General features: G+C 38.1%; 1 protein-coding gene across 2 annotated transcripts in view; it reads right to left on the reverse strand.

Annotated features, from left to right (window-relative positions):
• Positions 1–27,935, reverse strand: part of LOC136864592 (histone lysine demethylase PHF8) — a 557,749-nt gene that overhangs the window by 360,538 nt on the left and 169,276 nt on the right. For both annotated transcript variants that reach the window (XM_067141799.2, XM_067141798.2), the window contains one exon: positions 26,855–27,000. In XM_067141799.2, coding sequence (XP_066997900.1) covers positions 26,855–27,000 — 146 coding nt within the window. The remainder of the gene's footprint in view (positions 1–26,854; positions 27,001–27,935) is intronic.

Here is a 27,935-nt window from a genome sequence, read left to right on the forward strand (position 1 = left end):
GTCATCCCTAGTTGATTTCTAGATCCCTGTACCCTCATCACTGCCCCTAGACCACACAGTTTCCATGAATGTACCTCCGTATAACACTTCTAAACAAATTTCCTAACTTATACGTACCACTGCGATTCATGTGAAGACCATGTGAGCACAGATCCTCTCCTAGCCACCCATAAGGATCTAGAAATCTCACTCTCAGTTCCCACATACCCACTCCATAATCTGTTTTAAATCCCCAATCACTTTCCAATAAGTATCCCTCATTACACAGTATTCCACTGATAATCTCTGCTTCCTTAAACTTTACCCGTTCTGCTTTTGCCAGATCCCACATATCCCCAACTATGTTGGTACTTATACCTGCTTGCCTTACGTTGTTGCGACCAACGTGAAACACTACCACCTTCTCCTTTTTACTCCTCCCTCTCTGCCTCAACCCACTTCCCGGATAACACTACCTGGTTCTTTTTCCTCCGCACACTTACCCTGTATGTCGAACAATGGAATCCCCCCATGACCAGAGCCTCAACACTACCCACCTCATTTCATCCCCTCCTCTCCTGGTCAGCCCTATCTTTCCTGACAGCTGCAGAAGCTACTTCCTCCTCCCTTTTCTCCCTCCCATGACCCTGTTCCACCTGTCTTTTCCTATCCTCTACTCTACATTCCCTTTCCTACCTTTTCCCTTCCTCCTACTTCCACACTCATCAGCAACAGTTCCGCGTTCCCCATCTTCCATCTGTTGTTCTACCTGCAGTGACTCGTACCGATTGCGCATGGACACCTGCCCTGAATTCTGATCCTGAATAGAGCCCTTAGCCTGCAATCTCGTTCCCCTTAGAACATTAGACCACCTGTCTTCTACAATTCCCCCCTTTCCTTACCATCCTTCTTTTACACCTACTCTATCCTGTACATTTGAGGGAGGCTTACATTCCTTCCTGTCTTCTGAGAGAATCCTAGTTAACTCCCTCAAATTATACAAATCCTCCCTCATACTCCTTAATGCCTGGCACACCCACAGTTCCTACACTTGCACTCCTTAGACATTCTTTATGGAAAAATCAAAAGAAGAGGAAAAATAAAATAACTTATTATGTGCAAACAAAATGAAAAGAATGAATTATTGTCTAGGATAGTACACAAAGTTCACACGGCAATAAGGTAATTAATATACTACTAAATTACAATACTACGTAGTTGTACTGTATTTTTATCCTACAACACCCTATCAGGATTAAAAAAAAGCTATAATTTACTGAATACCGAAAGGAATGCACAAGAATTACACAATTCTAAACTGCAGTTAAAGCGATCCTAATTACTACAACAGAATTCTAAGAAGAGATTTTCTACAGATACTTCTACTATAAGCCTACTACACAAATACTTTACAATATTACAATAAGCTTGCTAATTTCTAATAAGATAATCCAATACACTACAATAATTTTAAACTACGTTCAGACGTATCCTAATTACAATATGTTACTACTAAACATAAACAGAAATTAAAGTTGCAAGTTTGAAATTCCCAAGAACTACTCAAAGATTTTTTTTTTTGCTATTCTCTTTACGTCGCACCGACAAAGATAGGTCTTATTTCGACGACGGAACAGGAAAGGCCTAGGAGTGGGAAGGAAGCAGCTGTGGCTATAATTAAGGTACAGCCCCAGCATTTGCCTGGTGTAAAAATGGGAAACCACGGAAAACCATCTTCAGCACTGCCGACAGTTGGGTTCGAACCCACTATCTCCCGGATGCAAGCTCACAGCTGCACGACCCTAACCGCACGGCCAACTCGCCCGGTACTACTCAAAGATTACCAACAGAGATAAATGCACAGACATATTATTATTAGTACTATTTTTTCCTACTAAGCTCTAATCGATACACACACAAAGATACAAACAAATATAGCAGGCAAGATACTATCTAATATACTGCATCTACACTAGAATTCCTCGACTGAAATGTGGTTATATGATTTTTACAGCAGGTGGATTACTATTATTTTCGCTACTACGCTGACGGAGAATAAAATAAAGTGTCCTTAAATGCTGAAAAATAAGAGGTTGTCTACAGTAATTTCTGCCGAAACTATGCCGGGGAACTGAACTGTAATATTATTGGGATGTAGGAATTTTATTATTAAGTTTTACTCGATGAATAAAGAAAGGTGCAAAGTACAAAGTATGCCAGGGACTTAGAACTACAAATTATCGGAATATAATGGTCAGCTGATTCTTGTATTTGTTTGCTCGTTGGAATGCAGCAAACAATCGTCAGTAATTCAAAGACGGTTGAGTAACTATCCAATGAAATACCGTGTATTCTCTTTAACTTTTAAATCGAACTTTACAGGCATATCATGTTATTTAACTGAATAAATTATTACCTTCATGATAGTATGAACGGATATCTATACAAAATACCGGAAAAGCTGGGGAAGTTACAACTCCTTATGATAATCTGCCTTTGTAAGTATTATACCAACGAACCTACAGATATTTAAAAATAATTTTTAAAAAGTAAATATTATTACCTAAACCTAAATTCGAAACAAAGTACACCTAGCTAGCCTACTTAACCTAGAAAACAAAATCTACTGAACACCAACTGAACTACTTGTTGTTAAATTCAAATAAATATCACTACTCCCAATTTCTACCAACAAGCACTAAACGCCAATACATAAACAGCACTAAACGGATCAACACACACAAAAAATTAAACAATTCCAATAAGTTTTATTTACATTATCGCTATGATAATTCAAGAGCACTGTCAACAGCCAACCATACACAAGTGCATCCAACAATGGATGTGTGTGAAGATGTGAAGACGGTACAATATATGAAGATGTGAAGACTGTGGAAGATGGAGCATTGTTGTAAGATTAGGCGCGGATCGGACACATAATGAGTATGCCAGTTGTGTGTTGGGCGGGGGGACGAGTATAGGAGGGAAGTACTGTATTGTACCGGTTACGACTATTAATTGACTATTAATTGTATTTCATCATCACGCAAGACGTTCAGATTAAACTTGGTTTGTTTATGTTCGGAGGAGCGAGCGGGCGAGCCAGCGACAGCTGTGTGTGTGACATAACTGCAGGGACAGGATAGACTACCCGCCTGATGCCACGTGTAGCCTGCATGGCCTGGTATGTTCCGGATATGAACATCACGCCTTCAAGAACATTTGATTGAAAAAATTTCAAAACTTCTCTAATAGTAATCGCAGTGACTTGAGCGATACGTCATTTTGAAGAGGATAACATTAACGTCTCAAATTGTGAATCTCAAATAAATCCGTCAAGGGATTCGCGAGATAATTCAGCCTCGAAGAGATCACGTTATATGATGACGTAGGACCCCCAAACTGAATATAAGCTGAGCTCACTAGACCCGATCAGACAGTCATAGCTGAATGTCCAGCGTGACTCTCCACGCTGCAGTGTTCGTCGGAGTGCTGACCGAGGCTATCTCGAATATTCAAAGTCTTCATGTGGGACTTAAACTCTGACTGTCAAGTCGAACTTATAAATTGTGCGCGTGTGAACTCTAATGTATAACAAAGTCTTTATAATGGAAATTGAGTCAATCAGTTAAGTTGAACTTACAATTTTTGCGTGTGTTGGAACTCTGTTTGTGACAAGTCGTATATTGGATTTCGGTGACAACAGTCAAGTCGAACTTATATTCTGTGCACATGTAGAAACTTCTCGATATAACTTACTTCCGTGTTTGTAGAACTGAGTTTATTACCGCGTTACCTGTGTGAAACTTAGTCTCTGAATCAATATTAATTTCAATGCGACACTACTGCGATATACTAGGGACTGTGATATTTCTTTTAAGTCTCAGTCAGCAGAACTTATTCTCTGAACAAACATATCATTAATTTCAGTGTGACACTACTACGTTATACTATTAACTATGACATTGTGTTAAATCTCAGCCAGCATAATTTTAGTTATAAACAAGGGTGTTTACGAAATTGTTCGAACTTTCACATCAATGTTAACGCAAGTGATTACCATAATCGTGTGCTACGACACCAAGGTTTCACTCCGAACTCAAACTGTGTTCTTTATTCAATTCAAACAAAATTGTGTATTATTTCTTCTGAACAGTGTGGATATTATTTGTGTGTGACTGACAGCAGTGTCTCTGATAAACTCTCGAACAGTCACCTATTTTATTTGATGTCAAGTTCGCCTAACAACGAACTGTGCTTTTCATTTCAACCTTATTTCTTCGTCAAAGTGTTTAGTATTATTGCATGACTGACAGCAGTGTCTTTGATAAACTTTAGAGCAGTCATACATTTCTTTCAACGTCAAGTGCTACTTTATTTAGTGGAAAATCACAACGAACTGTACCAAGTGCGTGAACAATTTTCAGTTTCATTATTTCTATTCATGAACTGTGCTTTATTTTCTTCTAATTTCGATGCTACCCGCATCTTCATCTTTAGTGAACTTATAAATTCTATCTACAAGATTAAGAGTGAATTCGACTGCATATCCCAACCATATTAAATGAAACAGTGCTGTTAAACCAAAGTGTCGGGGGACCGTGTAAATTTGGACACTCATGTAAGTTATGTGACGAGTGATTACCCCACGTCGTCGTCGGAGAACGTCGGAGATCGTCCAGAACGTCGACAGTTCGAGACTCAACCCATATCAAACTGACCTGGGTGTTCCGGCCTTAACTCAACGTAATATTGGCAACTTGCAGAATGTGTTCCAGTCCCGTTCAGCCTGGTGAACTGAGAGCATGGGTCATCAAAAGGCGATGTTGAAGACGGCGAATATCAACAGTAAGGTGATGTGCACTTTGAAATGCATTTTCTGAATAAAAATTAATTTAAAAATTTTCTTGTAGATAGGACCCTGTTTCCTGTACCAAGCCCTAGCTAGAAACCACCCAGAATTACCCTGAGACCTAATTCATGCTAACTTTAATATTAATCCATAAAGTCGGGCTATTTTACTGGTACAGTATATAGGGAAGTATGTTGGAAGTATTTGGTGTAGCCATGGATTATTTTATGAAGGTAACATAGATCGGAGAACTGTAAATGGCTTCTCAGGTCAAGTAACCCAGGTAGCTCAAAATGTCAGATTTAGTTTTGTTCTTATAAACAGGATTACGAGTCTTAACAATGAAGGTGAAAAAGATATGTTAATGATAGCAGATGAAAACCAAACAGGGGAACAAAAGTCATTAATGGGGAGAACATAGGAGACAAAGTATAATTTTAAGGCGTTTATACAAATAATTGCAGTGAACTTACAAACAATGCCTAGGTTATGCATAGCGCGGGATTTTTAAAACTCAATATGAGCAGAGAAGGTCAGTTTACAGTCTATTACAACACCTAGGTCTCTTTACCTGAGAAGCCGACTGCAATGTATCTCCGTGGATGGTGTAGGCAGTGTTCATTCCTTGCTTCAGCAATGAAAAAGATATCGTCTTACACTTCTTAACATTGGGAGGAAGATCCCATCTTAAACCAGTCACCACATGAATTGAGAACAGTCTGTAAATCATAGGATTTTCAGATCATCAGTGTACAAGAGTAGGGAACATTGACTATTTTGGGTGCAGTTTATCTTGCCCGTTTTAACAGTGAGATTGCTGAATAACACAGTGAGCCTGTTTGTGCTTGTATTTCGCATGCAATTCAGACGTTGAAAACTTATTTTTAGTTGACTGGTAAAGTGAATTGTAACAAATACGTAGGTGGATCAAAGAGTTAGTTGCACTAACGCGCCGCTGCAGCAGCGCGTTGTCTGTCGCAAACATGGGCACAGCGGACAAAGGTACAGACACTGCCCACACGTCTGTTAGGCAGGTCGACGAAGCGAACATCAATGGAATGGGTACACCCCTCATCACCACAACGAAAGAAGGCCAAGGTTCAACCTTCAGCCGGTAAGGTTATGGCAACAGTGTTCTTTGACATGGAGGGTTTGCTGCACGTGGAATTCATGCCGAAAGGAATGACGATCAACGTGGCGTCGTATTGTCAAATGTTGCACCGGTTGCGTAAAGCTATTAAAGAGAAGCGCCGGGGGAAATTGAGCGCCGGTGTGATTTTGTTGCACGATAACGCAACACCTCACAAGGCCTGCCAAACGAGAGAACTACTGCAGCGTTTCAAGTGGGAGGTCTGGCAACATCCACCCTACAGTCCCGACCTAACGCCATATGACTTTCATATGTTCGGTAAGCTCAGAACGGAGCTCGGTGGTCGACGTTTCCAGACCGATAAGGACGTAAAGGCCGCTGTCTCTGAGTGGTTGCATAACGCTGGAGGATATTTCTATGCATCCGTCATCGACAAGTTGGTTGTGCGTTCGCAGAAATGTTTGGGGTCTCTTGGAAACTATGTGGAAAAGTGACGTTACAGTGTATGTCGTTATAGTTGTGTTGCTGTTGTATAGGTGGTGTAATAAATGGCCATAACTGGGAAGTGCAACTCATTTTCTGATCTGCCCTCGTATTTGTTGCGTGATAACCTACATCTGTATTAAGAACACAATCGTGTGTAGTTGATTAAACTCCTTCCAACTAGAGAATAAAGTAAGTGTAAACTAAACCATGTAACTTTGACTGCTCCAAACTTCTTTCCTTCGTCTGTCCACCAAACAGTCCCTTTCTAAATGTACATATACGAGTTGTTTCTGAAAGTTTGAAGCTTAAAGTATTGAGTGCAAAAGCGCTTTATTAATTAAAAATTACATTATTGTTCTAAGCTTCTGGTCAATAACTTAAATATCCGATATCTGCTCGCGGAAATCCTAATTTATCTTGTATTGGTAGTTGTTAGCCACAAGGAAAGACACGCGCAATTGCAAGACCTTGAATCAGTTCATTTCAATCCCGCTTCAATGGCTGGGGTTGTAAAGCATAAGCGAGGGAAACCTCTGAAAAGTGGAGAGCAGACTATTGTCTCAAACATATTTAATAGTTTTATGGAAACACATCCCAACAGTTCAATTGACAATATTGTGCAATTAACATTAGAGTTCACTGGTGTGTCTGTTTCAATATTTTTACAGTACATGCAAAGAATTTTCTAGTACCAGTCGTGTAACCACACCAGGTAAAAAGAGGCCACATATTACAAGTGTTTTGGATGTGGAGTGCGATGAATTTATTTGTTCAGTTATCCAGAGGAAAGCGCACATATTTTTAAAAACAATGAGCCCCCTATGATTAACAAGTGTTATCGGCTGTAAATTCTGATTCTGAACTGCCAGATTTAAAAAATCCTTCCTTCACACACTATTGAAAGAAATAGGTTTCAAGTTCATCAGTAAAAATCAAGAAAGCATTGTAGTGGACAGAGGCGATGATATATCGTGCCGTAGGCGTTATCTCCACAAGATAAGATCATTTAGACAACAGGGGCAGAAATTATACCATCTGGATGAGACATGGATTAACGAAGGGCATGCAACATCAGAAGCATTGCACGACACTACTGTAAGTCTAAGAAACAGGCATTTCTTTTAGGTTTAAGCAAAAGGCTAGAAGATCCAATAGGGAGGGGTAAGCGACTGATAGTGTTACATAATGAAAGTGATGACGGTTTTGTGGAGGGTGGTGATCTTGTGCCTGAGTCTTCAAAAAAAAACCTGAGACTATCATGATGAGATGACTGGTGACGTATTTAAACCATGGTTTGAAAGAATATTACCAAAGCTGATGCCTGATAGTGTTACCGTGTTAGATAGTGCTCCTTATCACAGTATGAAGTTGGAACATATCCCAAACAAATCCTGGAAGAAAGCTGAAGTAATTTGGTGAAGACTCACACGCCTCGGTTCAAGAAATATGCAATAGATGACTTACACCCGGTTTATTCCCTCTCAGTTAAAATACCACTAATGCTCTGTTTGTTAACATGGTGTTACACTATAAATTGAGGATAGTTATGTCCACCTTTTCAATACAAAAACAATGTGACGTCATTAACACATCACATATTTATTACCTTTCAAACACTGGGACCGGTTTCGGCATTATTTGTATGCCATCATCAGCCATAGGAAACTTAGTGACAAGGCCTAAGTACAATATTAACATAACTTACAACAATACATATATATATATATAAAAATGAACATATTCTTACAATGACTATTAAAATTTTTGGTGTACACCATAAAACCTTAGATTAAAATTGGTAGCATATTTTATGCGACATATTATGACTTTATACAATTATTTGACTAAAGTTAAAGCTTTTTGTCAGTTTTTATAAATATTACAAAATGTTAATAGAGCATCCAGATAATAATTTTCAATCTTTAAAAAACTTTTATAACTACTAGGCGTTAAAGATAATAGTGCATTTGTTTGGTCGATAATACTAAATTGACATGCATTAAAATGAAATCGCCTACTGTCAGATTGGAAAACAGTGACCTATTTGTACTAGGTATGGGGATAAGTTACATTATAAGTCTGTAGTAATTCTATAACTTGCGTTAATATAGTTTGGTTATTTAATAACAAGTCGAATAAAATTATAAATTCGGCTGATATTTTAAACTTTAAAACATTAATTGTCCATTGTAGAGGTCTCTCTTTTCAGTGAAGATATATAGTGAGCAAAACAGTTCCTCTTAGAATTGATTGCAGGTTCACTCTATTTTAGGTGGATTTTGGATTGAATAAATTTCTTATTTCGTAATGTAATGTCGTTGAGCAATGTTCGTAATGTAATATTCCGTCTTTCATGCTAATGTTCATAAAATGTAGATCGACTTGATAGAAGTGGACTGGTGAACCAAAATTTCTTGGACCATTACATTCAAGGTCTTTGAGGTTCTAGAAATATCTCGATCCAAGACGGACCTAAGAAGAAAGAGATATATACTATGTATTAGCGTAAGAATAACTAAGTTTAATAGGCATTATTTTCGTTTAAGTAGAAACTCACCCTAAGCACTATGTTGTCGAGAATGAAGCTGATGAGGAACTGTCTACCAGAAAGGCAGAAAGCAGTCTACGAGTATTAGAAGAGGGGCGGAGCATGTTATGTAGGGGAAGGGGGGTCGCGATAATGCGAGGTTATTGGTTGGGAGGGCGTGGATTACGGAGGGGATGGTAGATGAGCATATTGCGCACCATTTTGTGTACTGGTTGATTTATTGGTCTTTATAGATTGTTGATCACTGAAATGAGCGTATCAAACAATACCGTGGGTTTTTCGGATACCTCATTCAGATTATAATTCGGGTTAAAATACTGATCTAATGATATGAAACATTGTTCCGTTATGTCAAGTAAGGGCCCTTTTTCCATTATTTCTACGACGTCAATATCATGGTTGATGTCATGAAAACTGTGTTTATAGTCATTGATGTGTTGTCCTATAGCTGAAAATCTCCTGTATTTTATAGCGTTGACGTGCTCATTGTACCTAACCTTAAAGGATCTCCCTGTTTGTCCAATGTATGTACTATTACAGCTGTTACAGTGAAATCTGTATGCGCCCGATTTATCATATGGGTTTGGTGCGTTGACTAGTTTTGCGTTATGAAATATGTCAAGATTTCTGTTGTTGGTTTTAAACGAGATGTTGATCTTATTCTTCAAAATGTTTGTGATTCTATAGACATTAGGGTTAAATGTGAATGTTGAGTAGACTTTTGGTCTAATTATTTCTTTTTGTAGGTTTGATTTCGGTCTGTGCTTGAACTTATAAATTATTCGTTCTATGAAACTACGATTATAGCCGTTATGGGCTGCAATACTACGTATTGTTTTTAGTTCTCTATTTAAGTCTGATTTTGACATGGGAATGCTAAAAGCCCGGTGTATCATACTATTATAGGTTGCTCGCTTTTGGCTGGGTGGGTGTATGGAGTCCTTATGAATGGTTGTAGCGGTGTGTGTTTGTTTTCTATAGATCTTATATTTAAAGGAATGCGGGAGCCGAGTGATTGTTAGATCTAAGAAGTTAAGGGCTCTGTTGTCCTCGGATTCTATTGTAAACTTAATATCTGGATCAATATTATTAAGGTGTGCCAGGGTGGTAGGTGCGTCTGAAATGTGCTGGTCCATAACTATAAACGTATCATCAACAAATCTTGTCCACAAGAGAATGTTATTAAATTTCTTATCATTTTCTATTCTAGTATGTTCAAGGAAATCAAGATATATATCAGCCAAAATACCAGACGCTGGTGACCCCATGGCCAGTCCATCTTGTTTGTATATCACTTTGTCGAATGTAAAGTAATTGCTATTAACCAACAGTTTAAGGATGGTCATAAAATCTGCTATTTCTAATTGACTGAGTTTGCTGTGAGTACGTAAGTTTTTTGAAATTATTGGTAGTAATTTTTTCTGGTTTTATGTTTGCATACATGTTGATGATATCAAATGAATGCATCGTATAATGGGGTTGCATTTTAAAGTTGTCTAGTTTTTTAACTAATTCTAGAGTGTTCATCGCGGATTTGTTTGCTTGAAAAGTATAATGTTTTCTTAGGAACTGTTGTATAAATCGCACTGTCTTGTAGAGAGGGCTCGGTCTAAAATTTACTATGGGACGTATAGGTACACCTTCCTTATGAATTTTTGGTTGGGCTCTGACCGTGGGGAGATCAGGATTCATGTTGATCAGCTTGTTTTTTTCGCTATCAGTCAACAGGAAGGTTATGTTTTTTAGTGTCTGTTTTAACTGTTTTTGAATAGATTTGGTTGGATCTTTTTCTATTATTGTAAACGAACTGTCAGTAAAAAAGTTTTTTTGTTTTGGTTATATAATCAGTTTTGTCCATTATAACAGTGGTGTTTCCTTTGTCCGCTTTGGTGATGATGGTTTTTGTATCTTTAATCTTATTCTTAAGCTGTAGGATCTTTTTCCGGTCTTCGTGTTGCGTTGAATTAGTAGTGTAAATTGGTGCGTTGAGAATACTGTTTAATTGTTTCTTCGCTTCATATCTAACCTCATTCTGAGTATCAATAGGTATTTTGTTGATTGCCGCTTCTGTTTCTATTACTAGTTGTTTAGTCATGTTCGCTAAGTTATAGTTAGGCCAATTATACTTGGGGCCTTTGGAGAGAATAGCAATTTCTTCTTCATCAAAGTTAGTGTTGGAGAGATTAATAAGGGGTGGGTGAAATTGAGCTAAAATTTGGCTATGTGCGTTATTAGGGGTAGCGTTCCTGGACGGTCTGTTTTCTGTATTTGATTTATTGATTAGGGTTTGGAATTTATGGTCTATTGTATGCTGTTTATGAGAAAGTATAGTGGTTAGCTTGCTGTGCACTTTTTCTTGAAAAATATTCCATTGTACATTAGTCAGCAACGCAGTGACTTCAAGGTGGGTTTCATATAGACGATTGTTTAAAAAAGATTTTTTCTTGTATAGAAACTTTAGTTCGTTTTGCAGCCAAAGTTTGTTAGTTTTCTGGTGTACTCTTTTCTGATGTGGAAAAATATGTCGTTTGTTATTCTTCAGAAAATTTGGCGTCAGGTTATTTACGATACATTTTTTAATAAAGTTTATGTCCTTGCCTAACTTTCCTATTTTTATTTTTAAGCTCATATAATGTTGAGCTTTAATCTTTGCTTGGTAAGCTGTTCTATTTAAAGTTAAGAACTTCATTTTGGTCCGTACTGAATTTAGATTTACACTATAAATTGAGGATAGTTATGTCCACCTTTTCAATACAAAAACAATGTGACGTCATTAACACATCACATATTTATTACCTTTCAAACACTGGGACCGGTTTCGGCATGGTGTTAAAAATTTAGTAGCAGTTTTCTGGGAACTGTTAGCTAACAGAGTGTTAACTCTTACAAGAGTCATGATCAGTGAGAATCTAGAAGGCAGTGGCAGAACCATGCAGTTTTTAGCACATTCCGATACGCTTTTGTTTAAAAACAGCACCATGGCGTTCAAAGTCAACATTTAATATAATTTTTGCCTTGACCGTTAATTCCCTGTTGCTTTCTAGACAAATATGAAAAAAGCAGAGAAGAGAATGTGTGGTTGAATTTTCTCTCCTTTTGGAAACTATTTCCATGAATACACCTATTATAGAAAGTAAGCAAAATAACGCATCAGTGGTCAAAGCTAAAAGTGACGTTTGGCAGAAAATTTATAGTGAATTCAATGTGCATGCTGATGTTAGCCAACGTACAATGAAGCAACTGAAACAAGATTGTAATATCACGACATGAGATATCTAGAATACCTTATTTGTGATCTGGTCATGTTCGTGTGTTGCAGTAAGATGCCGTGATAGATCACACTGGCATGAAGATGTAGAACCCCGTGTCCCCGTGATAAATGAATGTAACAAACAAATGTATACTTGTTACTAACAGTAGTTGGTTAGGAATACTTAAACCAAACCAGTGACTGGACGTAGTGCGCAAGGATATTCCAAAAAATACGAAGCAGAAGAAGAAAAATGAAAATCATCTCTTCTGTTTTTCTTTCTGGAAAAGGCCTATCATATTCCAATTACAGAAGTTCTGCATCGAATGCACCTGCCATATTTTGAGCTAACGGAGAATTTAACTGCTTGAACCTGGGCAGTTAAGTCAACCGAGTTTAACAGATTGTTAGTCTTAACCAATGTTGATTAAAAGCTCATTTGGGTAAGTTCACTGTTAAATTATTTTAACATGCAGTTAAACGTTAACTGAGGTTGAGTAACCCAGGCCTTAGCCAAACAAGCGGGCCACACTGTACTCAGACTGCCCCGGTATCACTGTAAATTAGACCTAATAGAGATGGTGTGGAGCCAGATCAAACGTAACGAAATGACACGCAAGAAGGCATACTTATTTTAACAGCAAACATATTTTATAGCAATGACATGCCTGCCAACTTTTGAAAAGGGCTATCAGTAAAACTCACGTGCCACAAAAAATGAACCCCGGCTTGACGAAAATAATAGGGCTACAAAATACAATAATTCATGCTGTAAACATGATACTTCAATGAAATCACATCTACTTATGTCACAGGCCAATGATTTGTAGATGAACATAACAATCAAGAAGAAATCCATGTTAAACAGCAGAGGGCGTGGTGAATATTGCTTTGGAGCATACATAACTGGACTTCCTTGATAAATTAACACGTTGAGTGCCAAGCGACCCTATTTGGGTACGTGAGGGTAGTCACGTTTTCGAACTTTACGTCCCCATACGGGGTCGTACATTCATTCGAAATAGAGAACTGTGAGAACCCACTTGGGTGTGCAGTTAGTGTGTGTTTCAAAGCTATATATCCTCTTCCTGCCATCTGTTGGCCGTCTATTTATGTATGTGCATAGTCCACCTTTCATTCGTCAATACATGTTGTGGCGCGACCCCATATGGGTACGTCAGGAGTGCTTCGCAAGGTGACAAAGTCATTGTCTATCTCACCCAAGGAATGTTTATGCAATTGTGCAGTGCCATGAATTTCCTTTTCCTTTAAGTCATTATGAGTAAACTGTGCAGTATAAGACTAGTGCAGATGTCTGGACAATTTATTGAACAAGACGGACAGTGATGATGTAGATTAAGTAGCCTATACAGTTACAGTGCAGAGCAAATAGCGATCTTGCACATTCATCTACAATGATGACTTACAATCTTCAGCATACACTTTCTGACTGTACTCCGGGTTTCCAAGCCACCTGTTGCAACTTAAACCATCTTCAACGATATAGTCACTGTATTCCATGTTGCACAACCATCATTGCTAGGCTATGTGTACAGACCATTACCCGAATTAAAAGTTATACAACCATAATGATATACATATTCAATATTCCATAACTACAAATTCTCTGTATAATATTATGCTCTTATATTCTCATTTAACAAATTCACATTATTTTCACTACTTTATATAACAAAACTGTTCACGAAAATTTCCTGATGATGATGCTTGTTGTTTAAAGGCCCCTAATGGTACGAAATGAGACGAAATGTTATGACAAATTAAAAGTCCAAAATCCTCCACTGACCAGAATTCAAAGCGTGAGGACAAAGAATGAATGGATATAAATTTAAAATGATCAGTGGAACTGACCAACAGTGCCTCACATGCACAGAAGCTGGCATAAAATAGTATTACCGACCAAGGTACTGCTTCTATAGCACAATGCTGAATCGATTATGCTTGTAGTCGAAATGGGTCCAAAATCCAGATCATCGGCCCCTCATAATGGTACTTATCGCTGGGAAAGTAGAACCATGCTATTTGTCATTTGGCAGTACTAATCCAAAGTAGGGTAGACTCATGGTATTCCACACATTATGGTACTATTCACAGGTGGTGTAATGGCGCACATGTAACATAGACCTATGGTGTTTCGCATATTGCGGCACTATTTACAGGCAACGCAAACCTATGGCATTCCTCACATAAGTGGACTAACCACAGGGACCTGAACTATCCCATGGTATTCCTCACATAGTGGGAACTAAGCATAGGCAAGGCAGTACCATGGTGTCGCTCATCCCATGGTGTTGCTCATATAGGGGTACAAATTTCAGGTACTCTAAGACCCACATCCTGATTCACACACTGTCACTACTAATCACAAACCTATTACGTACCTAACAGAATGGTACTACGCACAAGTAAATGCGACCCATGGTGTTCCCTGGGTGATGGTACTAATTACGAGTAGTCTCATGGTTCTAATTTCATCATCCCTTGGTCGCTCCTTTTAGTCGCCTCTTATGACAGGCAGGGGATACCGTGAGTGTATTCTACATGAGCATCCCCCACCCGCAGGGGGTAGTGTGTATGGTCCGTGACAGGTATTTTATTTCCCTCCAGTCCGCCGGCAAGCCGGTAAGGACCCCCTATCTGCCACCTGGGACGCACCATGTGGTAGTATCACCTCTTCCCCTGCTACGCCAGCATAGTAGCTTTGTGGCGAAAATTTCCTAACCTAAAATCGGGAATCTAATTTTGTACGCTCCAGTATGAACAAGCTAACACATCTCTCATAATCAACTACATATAACACGTTCCTACAAAGGAAAAGGTAAGTATGGCCGAGCGTTGGGACAAACTCCTGTATAAGTGCGACCCCACAAATAATATAATACACACTGCAAATCACATGCTAGTTCGACTTTAGCTTCCTGCAAAACGTCTTGAGGAAGTGTTTTGTCATAACAGGGACCAGAACTCCTGGTCTTCAAAATAGAAATAGACTCCAGAGATTCATTGGACATGAATGATCTGAATTCTTCTATTTTTCTTCACAAGGCTGAAAACACATTCACATTCTGCATTACTATGGAGAATGGTGAGTATAGACAGCATTACTCTAGAAATTTGGTTATACTTAAGCACTCCATCGTCTACATGAATTTTTTATATTTGTGCCCAACTGGAGTCACTTGCAGCATCTTGGTTTGCAGCTAAAGTGTCATCTACCTGCAGAGCTATGAGCTGCCTCTGAAGCTCATTTACCACCTCATCTGTGGTTTCATTCTCTTCCTTGCATAACATGATGGGAAACTTTTCCAAGAAAAAACGAATGGAAGAAAACTGCGAATCTCCAATTTTGTCTAACCTAGCAACTTGAGCATGCTTTAACACATCATCCTCGAGTGGAAACATGTTGATGATGTAGTCACAGGCAGTGCAAAAGTAGTGTCTCACTGATGAAAAGAAGAGATTTATCTGTATGCTGGAGGTCATTCACTATGTTCGAAGTGTGAATGCCAATAACTCATCATCACTTCCTTGATTTTGAATCCAGTTGTACTCAACTTCAAGCTATGAGGAGCTTTTGACATTTTTGGGCTTTACAAACTTGCTTTAGGAAATGCATTAGAAGTTTTAATAAAAAGTGAGCTTGTGGGGAAGAAGTCTGATGGTGATGCTGATGCACAAGTGCACTCTGGGGATGACACAGTTGAGGCACATGCACCTGAACATACAGGTTTGTCAAATACAGCAATAGTCACATGAAGGAAAGTTCAAAAGGCCTTGTTCAAGTTTGAGAACAGGAACATAAACAATTTTTCCTCCGTGTTGTGGCAGAAGTTTTACTTTTTAGGGTGGGTTTGTCACATTTGGAAGAATATGCTATTCTTTTAGGGCCATGTGTATTAGCATAATTTTTTGGGTACATAATATTATTTCCTCCTTGAAGAAAGAAAGAAGCGGATCTCACTGGTCCAGTAGCCTATCCAAACATCTGCCTAAAGATAACCACCTAGTGCATACATGTTTCAGAATTTTCTTTGCCTCCTTATAGTGCAAGTTCTGAAATTTCTGAAGGTGTTCTTTCCTTTTGACACTCTTCTCTAAGAAAAAAAATATATCCACACCAGGATCTCATCCACTTTAAGTGGTAAACTTTCAGCACCTTTTTCAGCTGACAGATTAATCAGGTGGCAAATGTAACCTATGATGGCAATACCTGGTTCATCTTCCTTCCCAACTGCTGAAACCCCATTTTTGTGTCTGATCATACAGGAGCATTTTCAGAGCAGAAAGCCACACAGTTTTCAATTGGTATGTTAGGAGAATTCAGCTGTGATAACATCAGGTTACCTATGTTTCGCCCTGTTAAGTCCCTGTCTAACGCTGGTATGAATAGCACAGTGCTCACTACTTTCTCCTGCGGAATATCATACAATATAACAACAAGAGGATACTACATGGCATTCGTAGCATTGCTTCCATCTGTTGCCAAAAGACAATGGTCCGTTCTGAAGGCACTTAACAACTTCAAATGACGCATTTTTTGCCATTTTATTTACAATGTATTTCGTTTTCGTGTGGCCACAGCTATACTTCTTTGCAACTTCTGTTGTGGGAAACATCTTTTTAAATAAAGCACCAGCATGATCAGCCGTACTTAAGGGCACATTGTGTTCCACCAAAAAGGAAGTAAACAGACACTCAGCCCTAATTACGTCAGTGTCAACGTTTACAGACTTGACAGAAAAGGTGTTGATTTTCTTGTTATCTTTTTCATTTAACAGAAGTTACGTGTTTACCGCACTTTACACGATTACTTAAATTGTTTCTTCCACCATGTGCAATAGTAATATCACACCCACATACAGTGAAAAAAGGCAAAAGTTTTCTCCCTTTCTTGATTTTAGTATGCACGGATAATCAACAAAATATGATTCCTTAAATGTCTGGAAGTACTTTTTCTTTTTGGATTTGTTCATGAATCCTACAATAGGAATATAGCGTATGAAAATGTCTGAGAAGAAATGCCTCGATATCTACCGAAACATCGAAAGGAACCTGGATCAATGAACATCACATAAAATTATAACAAACACTCAAGGCAGTCAAACACTTCATTAAAAAAGTCAAAGCACACAGTCTTAAACCTTTAAATGAACATGAAGGTAACCTCGTGAACAACAATATACACATGGTAAAAAAAAAACACACACATGTGGAACGAATGTAATTAGTCCAAGGAATACAGGAAACTGTGAAGCACGAAGTTATAACACAAAAACTTGAACACTTCATTAAAAATATGTCATAACTAGAGCCCGGATGTTAGGCAAAATGCCTTTTTTATCTGACTGGATATATTGAAGAATCAGATAGAGATAAATATATTTTTTCATGCATTTAGGAAGTGTAGAGACAATTTTCATTTTGCCTTTTTTGCCTATTTTGGCTTCCATTGCCTATTTTAATACTTAAAGCCTTTTTTTGCCTTTTTTGATCGTTATGCATTTTTTCCCTGCGATTTACACATTTTAAAAAGCACATAGTGAATTTCCGTACATCAAAAACAAAAAAGGTTGCACAAATTAAATTACATATTGTCATCACAAATATCTATTTAGAATATTGTTCCCTGTAAATCGTTTATTTGCTTTCAGGCATTCGAAAGCTTATTTTCACAACCCATTCATTTAATCTATGTAAATAGCAGAACCTTCATTAGTGAAAGAAATGCACAACCGTAATGAATACCAGGAAAGAGAGAGGATGAGGGAAGTACGTCTCTTCTCCTTCCTCACACCACTTTTGCTGTGACAATGCGTAATTACTTGTTTTTCCCGATTTTGAAATGATAGGATAATGCAGAGGAAGGGAGGAAATCACTTCTGTCTAACAGGTCAAACATAAAAGAAGCTGTTAGTCTACTGTTGAATTTGTTAAAGGCAACTCGGGTGTTCGCGCTGACTTATTTATCATGCCGAAATTTTCATCGTTGCGTGGTAAATTACATGGCTATGTTCGCGAATTTGGTTCGGATACACTTTCTACTGATGGAGCTATACTCTTTTGCAAAATTCGTGAAAAATCTATTAATCACGAAAGAAAAAAAAGTACTTTATAACTCAACATTTTGCAACAATGAAACATAAGTCTAGGTTAAATATTGTTGGCCCCAAAATCAATTAAATATTAACAGCAGCTACAAGATCCAGCAGGCAATCTCAGTTTTCCCTGGATCTATGTAAAGCTTTCTTGGACTCCGGAATTCCGTGCTGGAAACTGGAAAATCAATCCCTCAAGACATTTCTGCAGAAGTACACTAAAGAAGAAGTTCCATCAGAATCCACATTAAGAAAAACATATTTGAATATCTCCTTTGAAGAGACCCTGCAGAGGATTTGAAGCAGAGTTGCACAAAAGAAGATCTGGATCTCTATTGATGAAAGTACGGATGCAATGGGATGTTACATGGCCAACGTCATCATTGGAACTATGGAAGCAAAGGAAACTGACCTATCATTAGTATTTCTTTTGACGAGAGAAGGGATGAAGAGAGCAAATGGTTGCACAGTGGCACAGTTGTTCACAAATTCATTAATGTTACTCTGGCCGGATAGAATACGGCATGATGATGTCCTACTTTTTGTTACAGTTGCGGCACCTTAAGTGAAAAAAGCAGCTACAGCCTTGAAAGTTCTCTTTCCTAAAATGCTCCACCTCACATGCCTAGACTGCACAGAATTGCTGAAGAGATAAGAAGTTTGTATCCTCACGTGGATAAGTTAGTTTCGAATACCAAGAAAATTTTCCTAAAATCACCCTCCCGAAGCTGGGTTTTCAAGGACGTGGCACCAGAGCTCTCTTTACCTCCACAGCCAGTTCTCACCAGATGGGGAACCTGGATCTCAGCAGTCATATATTACAGCAACAATTTGGACAAGATACGTGAGGTACTTCATGCCGTATCAGTAGACGAAGTTGCTTCAGTTCGCGAGGTAAAAAAGTTGTTGGACCATGAAGAGCTCAGCAATGATCTGGCATTTATAACAGCACATTATAGTGTGATACCGGAAGCAATCTTGAAGTTGAAGAAAAGAGATGATTCGCTGGTATCATCTAGGGCGATCTTTGAAGATGCAGTAAATCAACTGCTGCAAGCACCAGGAGAAAAAGGAAGCAGTGTTAGTGAAAAGTGTAAACGTGTTCTGAGTGCTAATTTGGACATTGAAAAAATGAAGAACATTCGTGATGTTCTGAAAGGTGAAAATTGTGTTTTAACTGGCATGTGTCCTTCCGAAATAGCTTGTTTCAAATTTACGCCAATCACTTCAGTGGAAGTAGAACATTCCTTTCCCATGATGAAAAACATTCTTTCTGACAAGCGTCTGTCTATGACAGTTGATACTTCGAAAAAGCACCTTGTTGTTGCTTGTAACCAACGAAAATAAGAGTAAGTACGCTAATTATGTGATAAATTGATAATAAAGAAATGAATGAGTATTTAAAATACATATTTTCATTAATAATGAGCGAGATTCCTCTTTGCTTTCACTCCTAACAAATGCCTATTTTAATTACAGTACTGCCTATTTTCAGTATTTCAAGTGCCCTTTTGCCTGCCTATTTTAACCAAAAATAAATGCCTAACTTCTGGGCTCTAGTCATAACCTTAAAAGCCCAAAACATTCAAGGAACGCCAACTTCGTGAACAAAAAACAACACTCACGTGGTCAAAGAGTATGGATTAAATCACAACATGCGAAAGGAGCAGAACAAAGAATTTGTGGAGCAGAGCCTGTCAACACCTAAGATTCACATGGAAGAACTGTTATCCTGGTGTTAAATTTAATTCCAATGATGACACAAACCTCACACAGTTAAAAGTACCAATCACATCAAAGAATGAGTTATCGACTATCGTGAACTTGCCTTCGACCCACGCAAACAATTGATTGTATGGAAGTGGGGAGATTATCGAATGTTAATGTTTAAAATTTTTGTCCGCGAAGTCATAAAATGACACTGTCCATCCATAAAACAGTAAATGCTGCAATTTCCGTAAATTTTACAGATAAACTGTAAAAGTTGGCAGGTATGCAATGATGATGCATTTTACTGGCAATACAAGCAGAAGAAGCAGCAAAAGTTGGCAAAAGCAAAGAAGTATATGCCAATATGAGAAAGCTTTTTAGGAGAAACTTTTCAGGAGAGAAACCAGTCAGAGATGCAAGCAGAGTAGCCTTGACATCTGAGACACAACAACTGGAAAGATGAAGACATCACTTCATTGGAAGTACTCAATAATCTTCGTGAGGAAACAAGAACTGAAGTTGAAATCATTTTGGAGCATCCAGTCATCTCAGTAGAACCACCAACACAACAAGAGATTGTACAAGCAGTGAAAAATGTGAACAGTGGCAAAGCACCAGTTGTAGATAACATTATCCCAAAAGCCCTAAAGGTAGATCCAGATTTAACATCGGAAATTATGGAACCACTTCTAAACACTAATATGGAATGAAGAACATCTTCCTGAGGAATGGAAGAAGGGTGTCCTCAACAAGATACACAAGAAGGGTGACCTCTCAGACTGCAATAATCGGAGGGGAATAACGTTGCTCTCATAAGGGGGAAAAGTTATGTCAAGAGTCATACTGAACAGAAGAAGCAGAGCTGTTGAAAGGAGACTACGTCAAGAACAGGCAGGTTTCAGAGAAGGTCGGTCTACTGTGGATCAGATTAACACGCTAAGGCTAATCATTGAACAATTTGCTGAGTATCGGACATCTCTGTATATACTTTTCAAAGATTCTGAAAAGGCCTTTGTTTCTGTCAACCGGAGGAAAATGTGGAAGGCCATGGAAAAGTTCGGAATTCCACAAAAGATAGTCCATCTTACACAGGCAATGTATGATGGATATGCTTGTCAAGTAGAACATAAAGAGTAGCTGTCTGAACCTTTTGCTGTAAAATCTGGAGTAAGACAAGGGTGTCTACTGTTGCCAAACTTGTTTATCATGACACTGGATTGAATGCTGAGAGAGGCAATGAATAGAAAGGATGGCATTCAGTAGGGATTAAATGAGCAATTGGAAGAACTGGATTATGCGGATGATCTGTCTTTTTGCAGAATGTTTTTCGAACATGGAAATCAAACTGAATGACTTAAAAACAGAAGCTAAAAAAGTAGGCTTAAAGATTAATAGCAAAAAGGCTAAGGAAATGTGCATAAACCATCATAACAATGGATATAGAAAGGGTACAGGAATTTTGCTGCTTAGGAAGCGTGGTAAGCTAGGATGGAGGTGCTCTTAGAGATGGGGCGAGTCGTATAAATAAAGCCAAAGGAGCTTTTGCACAGTTACGAGCAATATGGAGATGCTACAGTTCTGTTTGTGAAATAATATTATTAGTTAGTTACCAGCGAACATCGTGCTAGGAAACCATCCACTAGAAAGTGTAGAAAGCTTTACATACCTCGGCAGTGTAATATCTCGAGATACACTATCCAGAAAGGAGGTGGCAAATAGGGTGCAGAAAATCTCTCACTTTTACCAGCAAGTACATACAGAGGAGCTCTGGGATCCCAAAGTACCAACAAAATCAAAGCTGGTGATGTTCAATCAGTACTTCATACCAATCTTAACCTATGGTATTGAAACCTGCACCCTCACTAAGAAAGACTCATCAAGGTTGCAAGCATCTGAAATGAAGTTCCTTAGCTCGGCAATTACAAAAACCAAACTGGACAAGTTGAGGAATGACGTGGTTAGGAAGGAAGCTGGGATTGTTACATCATTGTTAGATCGGATCAGCATGACCAGACTGAGGTGGTTTGGGCATGTAATGAGGATGGAGCCAACAAGGACAACGTATGTTAACTTGGAGCGACATGTGGCAGGGGAACGGATGGTGGGAAGACCAAGAACCCACTGGATGGACATCGTAAAGATGGACATTGCAAATCGGGGAAGGACACTGGAGGATGTCATTAATAACAGAACGTATCTCAATAAGACAGAATGGAAGAGGCTCACCAGCAGTACCTTGGAAACTGGAACTGTAAAATGATGATGATGATGATGATTTACCTCCAAGTGCTATAGCTCTGTTTGTTATTTATCTCCCTCCATATGGCCCCTCACATTCGTATAAAAACGAAGCTAAGAATATTCATCTCAAAGATTAAATCTGTGTTACAGTATGGAAGTGACACCTGGAAAGTGATCAAAAACATTACCACAAAGTTACAGACTTTTATAAATCGTTGTTTGAGGTACATTATGAGAATATGGTGACTAAAGACCAACTCAAACAAAGACCTTTGGAACGCCACAAATCAAAGTTCCATAAAGGAACCGATAATGAGAAGAAAATGGAGAGGGATTGGGCACACCCTGAGAAGACCACAAGAAAGTATCACAAGGCAGGCATTGATCTGGAATCCACAAGGTAGTCGCAGGCAAGGCAGACCGATGATTACCCGGAAGAGAACCTTAGACTGGGAGATTGCTGGAGTTAACAAGACATGGAGGGAGGTGAAAGCATTGGCGGCAGACAGAACAAGCTGGAGAAATTTCGTCGAGGCCCTATGTTCCACCTGGAATTAAAGGAAATTAATCAAGTAAGTCAGTAAGTCATGATGCATTTTTCTTACCATATCTGAAATATGTTCATATGTCTACATCGGTCAATTGTCATTTATGTTCATATTGACGTAAAAAGCAGGCATGTGGAATGATACAAAATGTTTGTGTCTACTTTATTCTTTCCTTGGAAATAGTTTAGTGTGGTGCATATTTGTCTTGAGATAGCCTAGTTATGGATATGAAGACAAAATTTAAATCTTTCAGAAAGCAGGCCGGCATCTGCATCTTTAAGTATGCAGAATTGGCACGAATGTTGAAACTCGCACTTTCCAGTTTCAACTCGATCACTCGAGTTGGTCAAAGTTTGTCAGATTCAAAATGGTGGCCAAAGTCATTCTATAAGAAATAAATACAATATATCAAGTAAATGATAATGCATCATTGTTGGGACTAGTTCCAGCCCCTTAGTGGCCATCTTCAGCCAAATAAAAATTAAACAGATTATGTGATAATTAAAACATATGTATACCAGACAGGTGCCTTTGCTGGCAAGATGTAGTGTTTACTGTGCACTATGTCTTCTGGTATGAGCTAGAATAAATTGTTACTTTCACTGTCCTGTCTTAGTCTCTTTCTTGGCTTTGACAATATGAAAGTGGCTGAGGTATGAGTGATGCTTGTAATGCCATTCCTTATGCAGCCAGTCCCTGCTATGAATGGTGTGAAAATGTCGCTCATAGGGTCGGTTGGTGCAGGCATTTCAGTGGGCTTGGCAGACTGATCTGCAATAGCAACTTCTGGCTCGGTGAGGAAAGCAACGGGAAACTACCTCACTCATCATTTCCCTAGTACGCCTCTTCAGTGACACCTAGGCCATCTATGACAGCTAATGGTGAACCTGTTGAGGATCCAACCAGTCTTCGGGCTGAATACCCAACATACACATACCAGACAGAGAGAATGTTGCAGGAATAATTATATCATTAAAATACATATAGTAACAAAAATCTGGAAATGATAGCCAGAATTAGGAATGAATAAACATACAGAAAATAATTTTTTTTTCAATTCTCTTAACGTCGCACCAACACAGATAGGTCTTATGGCGACAATTGGATAGGAAAGGACTAGGAGTGGGAAGGAAACTGCCGTGGCCTTAATTAAGGTACAGCCCCAGAATTTGCCTGGTGTGAAAATGGAAAAGCATGGAAAACCATCTTCAGGGCTGCTGACAGTGGGGTTCGAACCCACTATCTCCCGAATACTGGATACTGTATTAAATAACACTAGTATGTTTTTACTGTTCACCCACCTATTCAATACAATACAATCCAATCTTAAAAATTAGGTCTTTGTCCTTATCAAAATTGTTAACATAAAATTAATACATTGGATGGTACATGTTTTGCCTATCAATAGTAGGCATCATCAGCCATATTTCTTTTACCTAAATCGTAAAATTATTATTACTATTATTATTTAAATATTTGAGATCTTGCAACTACAGTATTCTTTTGAGTTGTTCTGCTCATTGTTAAGCAAATCCTGATCTCCCTTATCTAATCTGATGTGATAACGTTCCTCATTTTAGTTTGTACGGTCACTGTAGTCTATGTTTGATTGTTCAAGTGTTCAAATCCCGTCTACTATACCGTTAATTTTCTGAGATTTGTGCCTTTGTTTTTGGACTTTCGAGTTATGTATGTGCTGGGGCAAATATGGGTGTGACAATCTTTTTATTTGATGTCATTCTGCAAATTTTCTTGTGCTTGTTTTCTTCCTACTGGGTGTAAATGAGAAAGGAGTTATGGTTGGAAGATGCTTGACTTGCCCTTATATGGTAATTGGAATTAGTGATGTATATAAAATTACCTGTAAGGTAATGTATATGAAATGGAAGTATTGTACGACTTGAAACAAAGCATAACTATTACTTACATTTACAGAGATTTTCACAAGAACTGACTATTCTGCTTTAAGATGTCCCTCCATCTAAGCTATATTTAAATTTAGTATGGGAGGAAGGTAAAATTTTGTTAAGGTTAAATTATCACTTCACTTTTAATATTTTGATGTTGATTTACCTAGGTTATCACAAATTCATTCACCTCTTCTCATTGAAATTTTGTATGTTAACTCCTCTAGACTTTATATTAACAAAACACTCCAGGGTGGATAACTATAAATTAAACTTAACATATGATCTAATTTTGTAAACTTAATATTATACCTCCTTATTTTTATTAAATTTCCCTTGCATTTTAAAGGTATTTTTTGAGTTATTCATTTGAGGGGTTGGGTATGGGTGTACAATTAGGTGCCGTTCCTCTTTATTTTCAATTTGGTGAGGTCCCATGCAGTATCTTCTTTGTGTTGGGATGTCACCTTGGTAAATCTTGACACCAGGTTAAACGTGCTTTCATTTATTTCTTTTCCTTGGGTCTATTGTGTGTGATGAATTCTATTTCTTCTCATTTTTCTTTATTTTGGTAGCCGTGCTTTGGTTCCCTGTGCCTGTTTTGCCCATGTTTTGTGGATAGAGTGTGTGCCTTCATGCTCATAGGCCTCTTGTCTGGGTTTCTTTTAATGTTCCTGTGTGTTATTAGGGGGTAAATTTCCTTTCACGCTCGTTTAACTTGCAACCTAATGTAACTGCATTACAAATAGCTGCTTGAATATTGATGGGAAGTAGCTGGGGACTCAAAAAAAAAATTATTTTTATTTTTTTATATGCCAGTCCTCTGGTTCATAAATGTTCTGGTAACTACCGGTACGTGACAAACTGGTTCATCATAGTATTCCAGCTATTCAATACCTGCTATTAGGCACTGACAGGAATTAGCAGTGTGCGCACTTAACGGAAAACGTCACAGCGGTGTTCATCGCTGTCTGTGACAGGGTAATTCCAACTCTGAAACTTGGCACTTTTAGAATGCCAGCAGTCTGTTTGTAAAAAGGGAGAAATTGTTCCGTTTTTCATTTGACCGAGCATTTCATACGATAACATTGTTCTTAAATGCGACGTTCCAGTCTGTTATTATTGGACAGTTACAAGAATACTGACGTGAATGTAATGGCCTATGTCGAATTCAGTTTAATATTTGTGTTTATTACAGCATCATGGAAAAAACAGATGTGTGGATTTCAATGTAAATAGGTATTCGATTTATAATAAGGCTCAGTATGATCTTAGCTATAAGTCGTTCAAAAAATTTCAGCAGGAGGGTGTGCTTCAGAAGGGGCCTACAATATGAAACTCGATGTATCTATTTTACCGCCGTTTTATACAAAAATAGTTCATGGCGATTTTTAATTCTATACCTTTTTTCTATACAACCAAGAATAAGGGAAATACCAGTGGCAGTCGTGTGAATGTTTAAGTCCAAGAGCAGGCGACTAACTTTACAGACTGTAAAGAGAGTTGTTATGGAGATTGTTCTGGCAACATTTTAAAGGCTTAGTAAATCTGTCAGTAGTTTTTGAATATTAACCCGATGCATGGCTTTCTTTTATACAGAAGGAAGAGATCAAATCATGTTCAACAATAATGCAAAAGAATATGAACGTGCATAGTGCCACACAAAGCAAGGAAGTGAGTACGTCACAACAAGCTGCAAATACGTCAAAAATCTGGGGGAACAATATGAGGGGGGAACAAATACAATATGAGGGGGGAACAAATATGTAATCATGTACATGCTAAGCGACTGTCCCATCAACGACGGCTATTACAGCTGGTATTAAATAAACTGAAATTCACTGATTCATTATAGGATCTTTTCCAAGATGAGATTCTATAATACAGGATGCATGGAATACAAAAGAGATGCAGTATACACATGCAGATATGGTAAAGCCACCAGTAAATCTAATGGACATCTCATGACTACTAAAAGAATACACATAATTGATATACAAATATCAATGGAGTGTGCAAAGTCAGAACCAATGGTCACATTTTAAAATTCAGAAATCACAAACTAGGTCAAGATTCAATAGAATATCTGTGCAAGTTTAAAAACATATGGTTCATATTTCTACTTACTGTAACTGCATAGTTATATTAAGTGTATGCAAGAAATTTCCTCCAAAAACAAGGGAGTCGACAGGAGTTAATACAGCATGAATCCATCCAGTTGGGATCAGCATTGTCTCTCCCTGTTTCATCACACATTTGTGGCACGCATCCACCTGTAAAGCACATAGATATACCCTGAATAAATCAGCTAGTTTTTCACTAATAATTATTGAAGTACAGAATGACATAAAAGAAAGGGTATATAAACTGTACTACAATATGCACAAAAATTAATTGATCTCTGGATGTAAGCTGTAATTTTTATGCTTTATTCACTGCCAAATTGACAGAGATTTGATAGGTTCCATTATAAATTTTTTGTTTTGATTCACATTCATTTTTACAAAGTGTTTCCCATCTTTTACAGTTGATGGGAATTACTTCTTCCAGCAACATAATTTCTTTGGAAGTCATAATTATCAGAGTTACCACGTTTGAGTTCTTATAATAATTTGGGCTCTTCAGCCAAATATCAAGCAACACATTTCCAAATACAGTGACTACCAAACAAGAAATAGCAGCAAACTCAAGGAGGCGTGCTTAGCAAGCTGATGGCAGGAAGGACAGGCTGTATTTCCAGAGAACCCTACTGGTCCCTCCTACTAGAGATAGCCACTGTTCTCTTCAATAAGAAGGAATTAGGAAACAACCTCATCATAAAAAAGAAAGAAATGAAGAGAAGGCAATGGGTTTCATTTTATTACCTTTAAGGAGAACTGAACTGAAAATTATACAGTATCCAATAAACATATGATAAAGAGAAGAGAAAATTACGAGATGAATGGCAAAAATTGGGAGTCTTTATGATAATTAGATAGGGCATAACATACCTTTTTTCCGTGATGTCACTGTGCTAGGAACTCGAGCAATTGCAGCTGCGCAAACACAAAACTGATTCATGCACTGCAAAGTTGCCAACACGGTTGTATCTGACTACAACATTAACAATCCTTGCTCTAAGTACAATTAATTGGCATTTCTTAAAATTAAATAACATAGTTAATATTTATTACAGAAGCCCTTAGGCCCCTCTGTAGCACAGGAGGTA

Source organism: Anabrus simplex, chromosome 2 (assembly GCF_040414725.1).
Source record: "Anabrus simplex isolate iqAnaSimp1 chromosome 2, ASM4041472v1, whole genome shotgun sequence".
NCBI lineage: Eukaryota > Metazoa > Arthropoda > Insecta > Orthoptera > Tettigoniidae > Anabrus > Anabrus simplex.